At 42.5% G+C, this 16,290-nt stretch overlaps 1 protein-coding gene and 1 pseudogene across 2 annotated transcripts in view; one reads left to right on the top strand and one right to left on the bottom strand.

The window, feature by feature from the left end:
* Positions 1 to 11,882, bottom strand: part of LOC148884396 (leucine-rich repeat transmembrane neuronal protein 4-like) — a 125,999-nt gene extending 114,117 nt beyond the window's left edge. For both annotated transcript variants that reach the window (XM_089020139.1, XM_089020138.1), the window contains exon 1: positions 11,063 to 11,882. In XM_089020139.1, coding sequence (XP_088876265.1) covers positions 11,063 to 11,066 — 4 coding nt within the window. In that variant the 5' untranslated portion in view covers positions 11,067 to 11,882. The remainder of the gene's footprint in view (positions 1 to 11,062) is intronic.
* Positions 6,875 to 9,806, top strand: LOC148884397 (uncharacterized; annotated as a pseudogene).
* Positions 11,883 to 16,290: the final 4,408 nt, after the last annotated feature.

The raw sequence follows: 16,290 nt of genomic DNA, 5'->3' as shown, positions 1-16,290 counted from the left end.
GGGGCATGATTGAACATATGCTTTCTAGTGTTGCCATCTAGTTTTAAGACAAGCATCTGTGTAGACCATATGTGTATTGGATGTATTTGTGTGTGTGTGTGCGTGTGTGTGTGTGTGTGTGTGTGTGTGTGTGTGTGTGTGTGTGTGTGTGTGTGTGTGTGTGTGTGTGTGTGCCAAAGTACATACTATACTGAGAGACATTTTCAGAAGAATATTTCATAATTCCTCACAGATGGAGCGGAGAGTTGAATATACATCATCAATCATGCTACTTTCAATGCTTTCTAAGATATGACAGAACATTACTGAGATCCCATGCGTATTGTTGCAACGTAATTGTAATACGCAAGCCTGACTACGGGGAGGTATGTGCAGGTCGTTAAACATTTTTTTTTCAAATTGTTTTTTTTGTATTACAAATTTGATGAGGTTTCTTCAGCCGTCATCTGTACTTTTTTGAACCTTCAAAAAAGTACAGATGACGGCTGAAGAAACCTTCTCATCGATGGACTACTCCTGTACGACTGAGAGCTTACACAGACGTATTACAAATTTGACTTTAACCCCATGAGGTTGTAGATTACCCTTAGTAACTAGTTTTGTATTTCCCCATGTCTGTTAAATTAGATGGGAGGGCCTTTTTTATTCATTCTAATGCTGCCTCAGAAGAAACCTCCCGCCTCCCCACTGAAGCCATATGTGGTTAATGAGTGCTCTGTGCACTAAAGCCTCCTCTAATGGAATTCGCCAACGTGCAAAAGTCACTGTCTGACGTGTCTCTATTACCCTTTACCTCATGTGCTATTCTCCATAGCTTTGTTCTTCTCCTCTCCCTATTTCATGCTGTAAGTTTAAATCCAACTTTGATCATGTGGCAAAAACGATTGGTGTAAATTCATACTTTTACAAACATAGTCAGTCATTGCCAGTTGTTTCACATTGGGATACTTCCTATTGTTTCATATACTTCTAAAATGGGCAGTTATCTTTCTGAACATTTAGCATTTGGTATGGTAATGCTTTATCGACTACCCTCTCTTTTTCTGCCGGGCTCTTCAGTTATCTATCGAAAACAAAATACGGATGAATTAGTCAATTGTGAAATGCTAACTGGTGCACCGGTGTGATCTGGTGTCATCTGGGAAACCAGATGCTAGGGGAGTACCCGCTGGTGCCGTTCAGTGTGTCTTTCTATTTGTCTGCCTTGAATGATTTGATGTATTTGAGACACTATCCTGGCACAAGTGGTCTGCCAAGTTTGTCGATTGGATGGCAGAGTTTCAAGCTGTGTGGTATTGATGTTGGCTCATTTGAGGAGGTCCTTGGTGTAGTCCTCAAGTCACGTTTGCCCCCCAGCAGAGCGCTTTGTGTATTTCAGCTGTCCATAGAGGACATGGCGGGGCAGGCGGTGATCAGACATGCCGATGGTTTGTCCAATCCACCAAAGATGTGTCTTTGCAACTGCCACTTCCAAGCAGATGGAATTTGCGCACTGAAGGATGTCTTTATGGGGAACCTTATCTTCTCAGGAAAGGCCAAGGATCTTCTGCATGTTGTGGATGTGGAAGGCACATTACAACCTCAAGGGTTGTAATGTGCTGGCAGTATGTGGTCCACGTTTCTGCCCCATTGAGGAGAGTGCAGAGACATACTGCTTTGTACACGGCAATCTGGGTTCCGATCTTGAGGTTTCATTTCGCAAAGACTCTGCTGCGTAGGCAACCAAAGGATGACAAGGCTTTATTGATATGTTTCTGTACTTCAATGTCAAGGGAGAAGTTGGAGGACAAAGTTGAACAAAGGTAGGTAAAGTGATCCACTGTGTTTAGTGAAACGCCATTGATGAGAAGGCTGGGTGGTATGGAAGTTGTGGTAACAGGTTGAAAGATGATCTAATTTTTTTTGTTGATCTGGAGACCAAAAGACGGGTAAAAAAATAGAAATTGTGTAAAGAACATGCTGCATAGTTTCTGAGCTGTGAGCTAGCACAACACAGTAATCGGAATACTCATGTTCACAGATCTGTCAGGTTTTCGTCTTTGTGTGGGCCTGGAGATGTCTGATGTTAAAGAGGTTTCCATCGAGGCGGTACCCCACACAGATACCATCTTCATGTCCGAGGCCTTGGTGAAATAGGCGCATTACGGCAGAGAGGAGGATGTTAAAGAGCACTGGAGCCAAGACACAGCCTTGTTTCACTCCAGTGTTCACCTTGAAGAGCTCTGACTGGACTTCTCCGAAGCATACTCTGGCTTTCATCCGGCCATGCAGCTGCTGGAAGATGCAGAGAAATTTGGGTGGTACCCCAAGTTTCCAGAGCAACTCACGGTTGACCATGCCAAAGGCTTTGCTGAGATAAACGAAGGCTATGTAGAGGTCCAGGTGATGTTCTCTGCTCTTCTCCATTAGCTGCTTTAAAACAAAAATCATGTCTGTGGTGGATCCTGTCTTCCGAAAGCCACAATGCGTTTCCTGAAGCACAGACTCTGGAAGCTTGACCAGCCTGATGAGCACGATTTTGGCAAAAAAAATCCCCTGCGGTGGAGAGGAGAGAGATTCCTCGGCTACTTCCACATGGTTGTTCTGTCCCCTTTCTTCTTGTAGACTACAATGATGTTGGTGTCCTAGTCCTATGGGTGGTTCCTATGTTCCCAGATGTTATGTATAAGGAGGTGCAGATGGGACGTGAGGAGATAACCTTCGTGTTTGTAAACCTCCACAGCGATGCCATATCAGGTCCAGCACTTTTGTTGTTCTCAAGGCTCACGATGGCTTGCCGGGTCTCAGAAAATGATGGTGGGGTGACGAGGCTCGTGATTGGCGGCGGGTCTGGAAAATTGTCCAGAATGTGTGAGTTGACAGAGTTGGTGGTCTTGAAAAGATTCTGCAAATGGCTTGCCCAGCGAGCAAGGATCTCATGGTGGTCCTTAAGGAGCGCAGAGCCATTAGCAAATTGCACTTGAACAAGTGTCTACTTTCTAGGCTTGTTACGTGCTATGATGACGTTGTAGAATCCCTCCCATCATCTTCACACATCGCCTTCTCCTCCTTTGCAGTCCATCAGAGTGGAAGATGACGTAGCTTCCATTCTCCTGTGGTGTATAGGACAGTAGTCATCATTGCTGGTGACAATGCCACTATAGGTGACTATGAAGTCTGATTCTGGAGCCACCAATCCTGCCACATTCAGGACACATGAGGCCAGGATCAGGTTGCTGAGGTAGCACTGGAACTGCACAATGGTGTTTTTGTTGTCGCCGCACCAATCCACCACTGGGTGCGTTTATCTTCAAGGTGTGCCACCCCTTTGTGGCAGAAGGATCGCTAGAATGGCCTGTTAGCTGCAGCAGACTCCAGATCGCTGGGCTTGATGTTGCACCTCTTGAGAGTCTATTTCAGCTTGTCTTTGTATCACAGCTTCTTACTTGCTGCCAGGAGTTGTCCATAAAGCATCCTATCTTCGCAACGACCATCAAGCCTGTACCGCCCCTGTGTAGGAATCACACTACAATCTCCTAGTCACATCTATGACCTGCCCTCGTCACTTTATCCTATAGCCACAGGACTTATATGGTGGAATCTGAAGCCTGCGATACTCATAGATTTTGTGTGAGGGACAGGGCGTGCCATTCCTTGCTCCACAAACTTGTCCAAACCCACTGTATTCAAGTGGCATGAGTGAGGACTCAAGAGAACCATCAGGTGGGTGCGGTTGCAGTGGGCTGCCGGTGGTCCGGTCTGTTGGACTCTGCCTATTTCTACCCCCGGGTGCAGGTTTGGGATCACACTTTGCATGGCCTCTACCCTTCGACCTGTGCCTCGGATCACCAACTTATCGTGGTGAGGAACTTTGCGCGTCTCTATGACCCCGAGAACTATGTCGGCCGGAGTCTTGTACTACTGGCAGGGTCACCCAAGCCGAGCTTCGCACACGTGCACACACGCACGCACGCACATGCACACGAGCACGCGCACACACACACGAACACACACATGCACTAACACACAAAAATATGCACATATGGGACTTCAAGTGTGTTTTGCTTTTCAATATTGTCTGATTTCCCTTGATAGTTACAGCTCCATGCAGGTGAAGTGACAATAAGGCAGAGAATAACAAAAATAGACAACACATACGGTTCGCCCTACGTCCCTCACACTCAGCTCTGAAAAACAAACTTTCAGATTATAATTACTTTAGTTATGCCAGTTATCAAATGGTAAATTATTATATTTAATACAGAAGCACAGTTCCACGTATTCAGTGTCTGTAACCTGACAAAGATATGAAAATGCATGCTGTTGTACAGTGTATTTGAAGTCAATAATGAAGGAAATGTGAATCAGAGAGCACTCAAGATACACGACTAACTGATCGCATCAACTTCGAAAAACACAATTAAAGGTGGTTTGTAAATGTTAAAGACTTAAATGTACAGAAAAGGATACAATAACATGCATTACTCCCGTCTGAAAGGTATTCTGTTTGACATTAATTTCCAAACAGCTGGTTCGCTACCCAAGGTCAATGGCATTTGGATGCTTTCAACTTTGGGTATGAGGATTATAGCATGTTGCTTTTGATGCCAAACCTGCTCAATTTAATTCAACTGTGAGGAGTTGGCCCTGTATGTGAAGTTATCTTCTTTGTCATGTTAAACTGTCATGTCCTGTCATGTTGAATCATGTTGAGTAGGTTATTGTTAATGCAATGTACAAGATAGCAATACAGACCCTCCGCACCTTACGAACGAGTCCGAAAGGTGAATTTGTTCCTAAGTTGATTTCAGTGCTATATTTTGTATGGAATGTATGTTTAAGTCAAACACTGAGAGGGGAAGTATAAAACACATGAAGCTGTTGGCACGTAATTCAGTCATTACATGCTACCATTACTTTTTGTTATGCATCGCGTGATCCTGGACCGTCAACTGGAAAGAGGGATTTCCTTCCCGCCCACATTCTTTACACAGCCAATCGTAAATGAGCTTGGTTCCTCCTCCTCAGTGCCTCATCCACACAGACATTGGAGGTTTCAAGGGCTGGATGTTTAACCGACGGACACCAATGCTGACCAATCAGCGCCCAGCTATGCTGAAGTGTTGCCAACAAGTTCAGGACCATCCGCCGAGCTTGCTTGGAATTGGCTGTGTAGGGTATGTGGGCGGGGAGGAAATCCCTCTTCCCAGTTGACGTTCTGAGGAGGAGGCACTGAGCTCGTTTGTGATTGGCTGCATAGAGTATGTGGGCGGGGAGGAAATTACTCTTCCCACTTGACGCTCCGAGGAGCAGGCGATGCATAACAAAACGTAATCGCTGCTAGCACGTAATTTAGTAATTATGTGCCAGCAGCTTCAGTAATGGCTTACAAGACACACACACATATATATATATATATATATATATATATATATATATATATATATATATATATATATATATATATATATATATATATATATATATATATATATATATATATATATATATATATATTGTTGTACTAGAGTAGGTGTGAATTTATTTTACAACTGTTAGATCATCTGTTTTATCTTTCCTCTTTCAGTGTTTGACTTAAACATGCATTCCATAAAAAATATAGCACTGAAGCAAGTTACGGACGAATTCACCTCGAACGACCACTCTGAACGTATTTCGTTCATAAGGTAGGGAGTGTCTGTACTTGCCAAGGTCCGAACCAAAATTTCAAATTGGTGTATTTAAACTACAATAACAGTCATTATTCTTGACTTCTGATTTTAAAACTATTTATTAATTAATTTGTTTTGCATTCTGTATTTATGTGGAAGAGATGAAACACTAAGTTTCCCCAGATTCATAACGGTGTCACGGTTTGCGAGGTGGTGATGGCGGGTGCGGATCCCACAAAGCAGGCAGGAGGGAGCAGGAGGTTGTTTGACAAATTGTATTAAAAAAAAAGGTCAGCAGGAACAAAATGTAAAACATCAAAATCATCTGAATGGAAAAAATACAAAGTAGCAAAAGAAGACCAAAAGTAAAAGTCCGCCAAGGTTAAACAAACACAATGCATGCAGTAAACAAGCAGCAAACAATGAACCGACACCGGATGGTCGTGCCGGGTGTCCTTTTAAGTGTCAGTGATTATAACGACCAGCACCTGCGAGGCTGCCGGCAGGGCTGACGTCGCTACCCGTTAGTCGCCAACTGATCGGGACGACCAGCACCTGTGCAGGTGCAGGCGGGGCCGACAGCGCCCCCCGTTGGTCGCCAACCAGATCATGACAAACGGCCCTCGAGAGGAAACGGTAACTACAATGTGGATCATTGCAAAAATTATTTTGACACCTCTGCTCAAAATTATTGATATTTTAATGTTACAAACATCAATACCTTATTTTTTATGTTCTTCATAGTAACTGAGCATTAAGGCACACCATATTGTGTTTGATCAATATCAAGACCTTAACTTTGTTTCAGCTCTTTTTTTCTTTTAGACACTGACAAGGTTTCGATCATTCCATTCACATTCAGGTGAACTGTTCAGCGACAGACTTATTTGTGTGCGTGACTTCATCAAGAAGGAAGTGCAAGAGATATTCAGAGAATAAAAATAAGCTTTTCTACATTGGAGACGACATGGTGTGATGTACGGCAGATGAATAAGAATATCCTGGCAGAAAATTCTCACCAAATGAGCTCGTTTGCCACTTGGGACCCAAACAACTGACTTCTGTTAAACTGTCATTAAATTGAAGAACAAAAAAATTGTCGACGTAAAGCTGTCTATTATCTGAAAGGTAAGTGATGGGCTTCGTGAGGCCGCTGAGATCACTGGGATTTCATTTCAGGTACAAATAGGTGTTGTTGGAAAATAGACAAGATGGCGCCGCAAATGGCAGCATCGGTCACATGCTCCGTAGTATTGTTCCTGGTTCTGTCATTTTCATTGGTTTTTTGCAACACTACGCGACTTAGTTACCCGAGGGAAGAGTTGCTGAGCATTGGGGAATCCACTCTTGTACTATTTTCACCGACACAACAAAATCCACAAGGTTTTTCGGGGCTTTGAGACGCCGGCGTGCTCGTAAAGCTATGGCAGCGTGGATGTCGAACACCGTTCCCATGGATCTCGCTAATCTACGCTCACTACCAAACAAGATGGACGAACGAAAACCAATAAAACGTTTGCACGTTGTGCTGCGCTCTGCTTCACTGAGACCTGGCTCAGTGACCGCCACCCGGATTCCACGCTACACCTACCCGGCTTCCGTCTCCTCAGAGCCGACCGCACTATGGAGCAACCGGGGAAGTCCAAAGGTGGTGGAATATGCTTCTACATCAACGAGGAATGGTGCACCGATGTCATGATGCTCGACGCACAAGGCAGCCCTGGCTTGGAATCGCTGTCTCTCAACTGCAAGCCATTTTACTCGCCACGTGAGTTCTCTTCCTTTATTCTCGTCGCCATGTACATCGCGCCACAAGCTAATGCTAACGCGTGTATACAACCACCATGTAAACAAACTCGAACTAAAATATCCAGTCACCCCTGATCACTTTGGGCGATTTTAATCAAACACGTCTAAACCGTGAACTTCTCTCCATTGCTCTTCTCTCTCTACACGAACGAATGCACCTCAACGCACCGAGCTGTCAAATTAATAAAGTTCGCAGACGACACCACGGTCAGTCTGCGTCGAGCGGAGCAGCTGGAGCTCTGGTGCAGCCGTCACAACCTGGAGCTGAACACGCTCAAGACAGTAGAGATGATCATGGACTTCAGGAAACATCCATCGACACAGCTACCCCTCACACTATCCAAATGCCTCGTGTCAACCGTTGAGACCTTCAAGTTAGTGGGAATCACAGTCTCCAAGGACATGAAGTGGGAGGTCAACACCAACTATATCCTGAAAAAGGCCCAACAGAGAATGTACTTCCTGAGGATGCTAAAGAAGCATGGCCTGCCACAGGAGGTGCTGCAACATTTCTACACGGCTGTCATCGAATACATCCTGTGTTCTTCCATCACCGTTTGGTTCGGGGCCGCCACAAAAATGGACAAAATCCGACTTCAACAGTCAGGAAGGCGGAAAAAATCATTGGCACCGCCCTACCCACTCTCCAGGACTAGCACACTGCAAGAATCCAAACTAGGGCACGGAAAATCCTACTGGACCCTCCGCACCCTGCCCACCACCTTTTCCAGCTACTCCCCTTAGGCAGGCACTACCGATCCATGCGCACCAAATCCAGCAGACATTTAAACAGTTTCTTACCCCAATCCATTAATTCTTTGAACAGTAGCCCAAATGGAACTGTAGAGTGCCTCTTTGAAATTTTTTGATGATGATACTAGTGCAGTGTGTTCGACCAGAAACAAATTCCTTGTGTGTTCTACATACTTGGCAATAAAGATGATTCTGATTCTGATAAGCGGAATAGCATCGCACAGTGTAATTCGGAAATGCTTGCAATCGATTATTACTTTTCTTGAGTTTCTATTGCCATTTATCGACTGAAATGAAACAATGACTCTTTTTTGGGCGGGTACAATTTGTATATGTATATTCTAAATGTGATGTTGCCTGATGACCCCTGCAAAGCTTCACCTGACATCGAATGATGCCTTTTGGATACAGGGGAGCCAGCAGAAGTCCTTAAAGGACAACCAACGTCACCGGACAAGTTGTGTCCATAATTTTTAAAAATCGCTTCAAATGACTTCTACTGAGCGTATTTTATAAAGATTCCACCGCATATAGCTATATTTTACGTTTTAAGACTCGCGCTAAATATTCCGGAAGTTGTTTTTGAGTTGGTGACGAGTCCTCACCCTACGTCACTGAAGGAACGCCCCTCACCAAGAAAAGACATACCTTGCATCACCTCAGTGCATTTTGCGGTACTTTGTTTTGTCTGAAAACTTCGTGTTGATCCGTGTTGATGGCGAAATTAGAAGGGAAACACATGAATAACGCGATGGTGAATCGTTGTGTGTTGCACCAAGACTTCTACAGTATTTGTATTTGATGTATTTGTATTTGATGTACGCTTACAAAAACGCTTACAAAACGTCCCAGGAGTCAATTTACACGGAGCTTTGTCGCCATCTTCTGTCTTTTTTGGGTACTGTGAGTACGAAAGAGTTTGTCACTACATTTCTCTCTAGATGCATCAAAATGACCGGGATAAATTCTTTAATCAATTGCAAATATGTATGCTTTCCTCTTCAGAACTATTTAAATCATATTCATAACTGGAATAACAAGAATGCATGTTTTCTGAATCTGAAGCCATTGTTTTGATTCTCCAGCAAGGCAAGACGTCGTGGGGTGACACCACGAACAAGGGGGCGGGACCTTCTGAAACTGGCCACTTCCGGGTTCAATTTGAAGTAGTTTTTGGACACTAAGTCATTTTTATTGGTGTTTTGCATTTGACTAAAAATATCATAGTGTGTGTTTTGGGTATTTTTGATGCTATAAAACATCAGTTTTGGGAAAAAAAAGTGATGTCGGTTGTCCTTTAATTGTCTTGTGTGCAAACGACGGCCAATAATATGAACATAATATCCAGTTCCAACAGGTCCTCTGTTGAATATCGTTTTCAATAGATGAGAAGCTAAAATATCACATTGGGTGGAATAAGTGCGGGACAAAAATGTCTCAGGAATTTTGCTATAAGCCTTTGGCAACAGTTCTTCAGAGATCTCTAATGACAAGGTGCATGAAACCTAAGTGCATTGCGTGCTGTTAATGAAGAACATCACAGCCTGCGACACTGGTGGGGAAAACCACACGATCATCAAGTACCTGAAGTAAAGCATATTAAAAAATGATTGTGAGGCTATTTTTGGGGTGTGTGTGCGTGTGTGTGCATGTGAGAGAGATGCACTTCCTGCATTAATTCCCATTAACCTCACTACACTCCGATATCATCATCCGGACACACAATCTAACAAACAAAAAACCCCATCACCCTATCGGGTTACTTTGCACACAAATTGCATTTGAGTTCCCAGACCGACACGCTGCAATTTTGAGTGCATACTACCTTTGCTTATATTGATGGTGTGCAGAAACCCCCACTGTGGGTCAATAAATTCCACCGCATTACAATTAATGGCACGGAAATATCAGTGGACTTCATCATCTGTACAGACGACTAGTTTCCAATGGCTGTCTAGTGAGACCAGGCTGCCATCGATAATACTACTGGGTAGGAAAATGACAGATAACAAGTTCTAATTATACAGCGTAGCATGTGTGTTTGTGTGTAAGCAGAATATATAATTAAAAAGAGAATCCGAATGAAATATTGGGGTGAGCATGTTGTGTTATCCACACATGAGGAAACCTCAACAGCAATACTAAACCAAAATCTTCACAGTCAACTTGCGAAGTGTATATTTTACATTAATGGCTGTATTTCTGAACTGACTTTTTTCAAGTGATGAACAGGGACACTTTGAGGACATTTGCATTGGGCGTAGTTTGTGGTCCAAATCTGCCCCGGTGCCCCAAATTTTAAAGTTTGGAATCATGGATGTGACAAAACTGTGCAGAGTATATTTATATTTTTTAGTATATTAAGGACACGCAATGGATGAAATGGGGATCCAGGTTTTGTATAACATGAGCAGGCTTCCAACATTGATGTGATTAGCATTCCGGTGACTCCTGTGCATGCCAGTAAGTGAACCATTCAAATTGGTTGAGAGAATTAAAAAAAAGTCTAATTTGCAATGCACAACATTTGGACTGCTCTCGTTATGTGCACAAGCTTGGAAATTACAAATTAAGTCCATTTAGTCTGTAATAAACCTTACAGCCAAATGGGGGAGAATGGAGGGTGGCAAGGAGGGGGTAGCACTGCAGCGCTGCTACTGAAAATTAACGCACAGGATTCAGCACTCATTCCTGAAGCTTCTCAAAAACGTTTTGGCAGTGTGTTCCGAATACCCCTGTTGGTACTGGGAATTGATTCGGAACAATACTACGTTCGAATGCATAATTAAGGGTTATATTAGCGTATGCGTTGTTCAGATATAATACGTGTTATTTAGAAAGGCACTTACCCATATCCGCGTTTTCCGTTAAAACCAGTTAATGGAATTGGATCCGCATGCCCACTAACAAACAGGTACAGTCCGAATTTAATGGTCGGATCTGAGCGCACCTGCCCCCGCTTCCTCTTCTGGACTTGGGTGTGCAGTCCGGTTCAAATGTGGCTTTATAACCGCAAAACACGGCGCAATTATCTCCTTTTGTTGAGGATTGTTCGGTTAGATTTGATGTAAATCCAAATTCCAAATTCCACATCTGTGCTTTCGCTGCAAAAACAACAGCCGTGTCCAAGTTGAAGTCAACAAGAATTGGCCACTGCAGCAAGCGCAGTCCCATCCAAGTGGACCGTGGCAATCTCTTCTTGCACCTGAAGATTCATCACGAACCCCGTCGCGAAGCCTCTTCATTAACGAAACATAATTCGGTTTCACCGAAAAACAGCCCTGAGATTCCACTCCCGTACAGGGCAAAACCTCGGTGTCGTATGACGGGAGGGATGTTCAGTCTGGACCGCCCATGGCGCACACAGCAAAGTCGCGCGGCTTTCTCGAACACAAGCCAACGCAAAATCTGACAAAATAATCCAGTCTTCAAATATCCACCTTTTTTTTCTTTTACGTCCACGTGCTTTCCTCTCACACGCAGTTCAATCGGCGTGACGCAACTTTAACCAGGCAGATTCCGAATGCCCTCTTCTGGCTGGCGGCTGGTCAACCCACGCGCAGGTCCGTTCAAAGTAGGTCCGAATAAAGCGCATCCGGTCAATATCACAGGCGAAAATCTGCACGTATGTTCCCAACATCACACCATTGATGTAGATATTGACTGTCATCAATATCTGGAGATATACGTTTCCATGCGTGCGCACATTTGTTTGTGTCTTCAGGTGTTTTGCATCTTTAATTAGGGGGAGTCCTCTCTTGCACCGTGTTCAAATTGGAATGCTTGTTTGAGTGCATCGTTACAATTTACAATTCGACTGACAAATTTTATGTTTGCCACAAGAAGGGCAGAGAAACAACTTGGCCCCTTCACAGACACATAACACGCACACAACACTTTACACACGCATACCTACTTACACGCTTACACTCTCTGCTCCCTCTCTCTCTCTCTCTCTCTCTCTCTCTCTCTCTCTCTCTCTCTCTCTCTCTCTCTCTCTCTCTCTCTCTCTCTCTCTCTCTCTCTCTCTCTCACTCTCTCTCTCTCTCTCTCTCTCTCTCTCTCTCTCTCTCTCTCTCTCTCTCTCTCTCTCTCTCACACACACACACACACACACACACACACACACACACACACACGCACGCACACGCACACGACACGCGCGTATACGCTCACGCGCACACACACACACACACGAAGAAATAAACACACACACACAGAGAAATAAACAAACACATTAATAAACACACACACACACAGAAATAAACATAGACAGAAACACGTACACACACACACAAGGAGAAATATGCACACATACACACACACTGAAATACACAAAAACACACTCATATACACGCACACACACACACACACACACACACACACACACACGCACGCACGCACACACATATACATGCACACGTGTACTGTTTTATTCCAATAGTGCACAAGTACGTGCATACACTAATTTAAGACTTCATGTAGCCAGTGTAGAATAAAGAGAGCAAATGAGAGCAAATAAAGAGAGCAAAATGGAACTGTATAGTGCCACTTAGCAGTTTTTTTGACGACGATACTAGTGCAGCGTGTTCTACCGGAAACAAATTCCTTGTGTGTTCTACATATTTGGCAATAAAGATGATTCTGATTCTGAAAAGAAATTGTGAAATTTACTATTCACATTTCACTTTCACGTATATTAATTTCTTCAATAACGTATTTTACTTTGCCTCCTCCATCATTCATTTTGATTTCTTTTATCTTGTCTTCAAGCAATAAAGCTTCCGTTTTCTTTACTCCTTGGTCTTCAAATGTCCTTTGTTTAGTAATGTAAGGTGCTGCTTCTGAAACCAACCAAAGCAGATACATAGCAAGAGTCGCTGTTGGTTGAGGTTGGATGAGACATTTTCAGTAGTGGCTTGTTTTCGTTCTTGTGAACCTCATTATGAGGCAAAGGTGGATAAGAGGATTTTTTATTGCACAACTAGGTGGGAGATGGGTGGGGGGTTCTTGTATTGGGGAGCGCAGAAAAGAGGGAATGGTTTCAATGCTCTACCGGGTATTTTAATACATGTCGGTTTCGTTGTTGAGGAGTTTCACTGTTGAATAAAATAGTGCTCCTTATATTGTTCATAAACATACTGCCTTTCTGTTTATAGGGAAGATATTGAGCAGATGTGGGTTACATGCGTTTTATTTCAGAAAATTCACTGTGGATCATATGACAAACAGTGAATTCTCAGTTGCAGAGTTTTGTGAGCCTACCGAGTTGTGCATGGATGTACAGGCCAGACTAAGGTTTTCAACAAGTAATCTAGATTTTTTTGTTTAGTTTTATTTTTTCCTAATTTATCATAGCCTGATTCAAGCCACCACAAACTCGTTCCAATGGTGAACAAAGCTGCATCTTGATCAAGTTCATACAGATGCATTATACAAGAGAATCATATCCTCTGTTGTCATGACACCATAATTTTTTTTTTTTTTTTTTTTTTGAAGTTCAGGAATCATTTAGGTTTCCATGGAGAACAGACACACTGTGGTATGCAAAAGTTTCCAGACACATTCCAACTTATCTGTGACATTATCCTTTATTTTGTTACATGCTTTGATTTATTTAGTCAAAAAGGTTAGGCAACGCCCAAAATGTTTCGATATTTATGAGTGATTTAATCAGTTCTTGGTCATCAGAACATATCGCATTCCATACTCTGATCCCTATCTATTATTTTACATTTCTTATTCTTATTATAAAGACTTAAATTTGTCAACTTCCATATCCTGTCTGCTTGTGATTCAAATTTGGTTTTTCAGGTGACGACAAATGACCATTAAATATGAAATGCTTCTAGTCTGATTATTGATGTATTTATTTATGTATTCATTTATCTATTTATTTATGTATTCATTTATTTATTTATTTATTTCCCTGATATTTTTGCACCTGCTGCATTTGAGTGGAAAATCGGCGATAACACATAAGCATTTAGTTGCTTTTCACATCATTTTCAAGCACCTGCGATAGTAAACAAAGTCAATTTTTTGCCCCACCTTGGATAGTCAATCAATCTTGTCACTCCTTTCGGATCAATAAACATTTTGTGGTTGGCTGTTTTCATTTGTCACTCATGAATCGAGGCTGTGTGTTGTGTCTGTAGTTTAGATTAACCACTAAGATGGAGCCAGGCGGTATCTTCCTCGTTGCTCTTGTAAAACTAAATGTCTTGCACTGTCCCTCAGCCTCTTAGTATATATCTGTTCATGCAATTTGGGTGACGACTACATGTCTGGATGAGATTCGAAAAGCAAAGACCAATCTGCTGACAGTGCTGAAACAACTAATATCCTGTGAAATAATGGTGAGGGACTGAGTGCTAGACCATAGGCAACGGCCTGCGTTTTCATAAAAAAAAGATAACTGTTTCTTTTACACTGACATCACTCACTTAGTGAACAGCCTCTAGTCCCTTCTTTTTAACGACTTTCATACATGGCAACATGGAACATAATGAGACCCTTGGATAATATGATGGTGACTTCTTTATCTACTTCATTCTTCATCCTTGATTTCCCCAAAAATATGAACACTCTGGTCAAGGTGGCAGACCTCTAATCATTCTGAACAAAGATGTTAAGATGAACTGGAATGGCAGTTGTAAGGTCTTCACACTTTTCTCAGTTGCAATCTTGGGTTTGTTTATCGAGGAGTTGCGATCTCCCAAAATATATTTTGAAATGTACTAAATATGAAGTGACAGAGTATTGGATTGTAAATAGAATAGACAAACTATTCTTTGGCTACATAGATATGATACGATTTTTTTTTTTATTCTGACTGAAGTATGCCAGATCATAGGCTGATTGGCCACTGAAATCTCAGTACCGTAATTTCCAGTGTAAGGCACACCCACAATGAATGGTGTATTTTTCCATATATAGGACGCACCACACTAAAAGACGCACCTTCATTGAATGAACAAAGTTTTCCGAAGATAATACAGTGATCCGAGCTACTTCGAGGTTCATTGATCATGGGTTCAGTGCATCGCAGATGTTTTTTTCTTTGGTAAAAAAAATGTTCAGAAAAAATACGAGCAAATGACTCAGAGGTTTTTTAGATGGCTGTAGTTTGATTGGTACTCAGCGCTGACATCGACCAACGGCAGCACAATATCCCGTGATTTACAGCCATGTGGATTGGCTGTGCATCTTCTCCGTCCCATCCAGTACGCCCTATGTCTAATCACTTTGGTTACTGTTTGAGCAGTCTATTCAAATGCTTGCCTTGAACAATGCTTTCCATTTGTTGTGGGTGTGCGTGTTTGTGTGTGTGTGTGTGTGTGTGTGTGTGTGTGTGTGTGTGTGTGTGTGTGTGTGTGTGTGTGTGTGTGTGTGTGTGTGTGTGTGTGTGCGCGCACGCGCATGTTGGATCATAAAGAAACAATGCCACATTTTCAGTAACAAATAATATTTTGGTCAGCTACAAGTTACTTTACTTCCTTTTTTTTCGCAGGTGGGAAAATTCCAGTTCTTTCTGTTCTTTCTTTAATATTTGTGTGATTCAAAAAATAAATAATAACCCCATTGCAATGTTTTTCCACTCCAAGGAAGTAAATTGAGATTATCTTCCCACATACAGTGCAGGTATATCGTCTGTCTGTTGCATATGACCTAATGCATTTCCATACTTCCGTGCAGTGATGAGAAAGTGTGGCTTGCAATTTGTAGAGGTTACCTGTGTTCAAGCAAGCTGAAAAAAAGACTGCATAAACAGTATAAATATGGATGATATGGATCTGGATGTCATCGTAAACCCACACTCAGCAAAGCCGCAAAAGCCATGATATTCTAAAACGACATTTTTAGACTCTTTAGCATGAGTGACAGCTAAGCTTTGTCCTTCTCGTGTTTGCTTTTACACAGGGACTTGTCCAATCTAGTGTTATTTTCTTTTCTTTTTTTCATTTCTTTTCATCTTTCAGCCTGGCAGCATGATCTTAACCTGCCTCGGGGTGATTTTCATTTTCAGGCAATTTCCTGACACTCAGCTTTTTGAGTTAATGAAAGCTTCAGTGAC

The sequence above is a fragment of the Hippocampus bargibanti genome, linkage group LG18 (assembly GCF_051943395.1).
Source record: "Hippocampus bargibanti isolate YZ-2025 linkage group LG18, ASM5194339v1, whole genome shotgun sequence".
NCBI classification, from domain to species: domain Eukaryota; kingdom Metazoa; phylum Chordata; class Actinopteri; order Syngnathiformes; family Syngnathidae; genus Hippocampus; species Hippocampus bargibanti.
The sequence above is the reverse complement of the archived record's forward strand: the minus strand, read 5'-3'. Positions and strand labels throughout refer to the sequence as shown.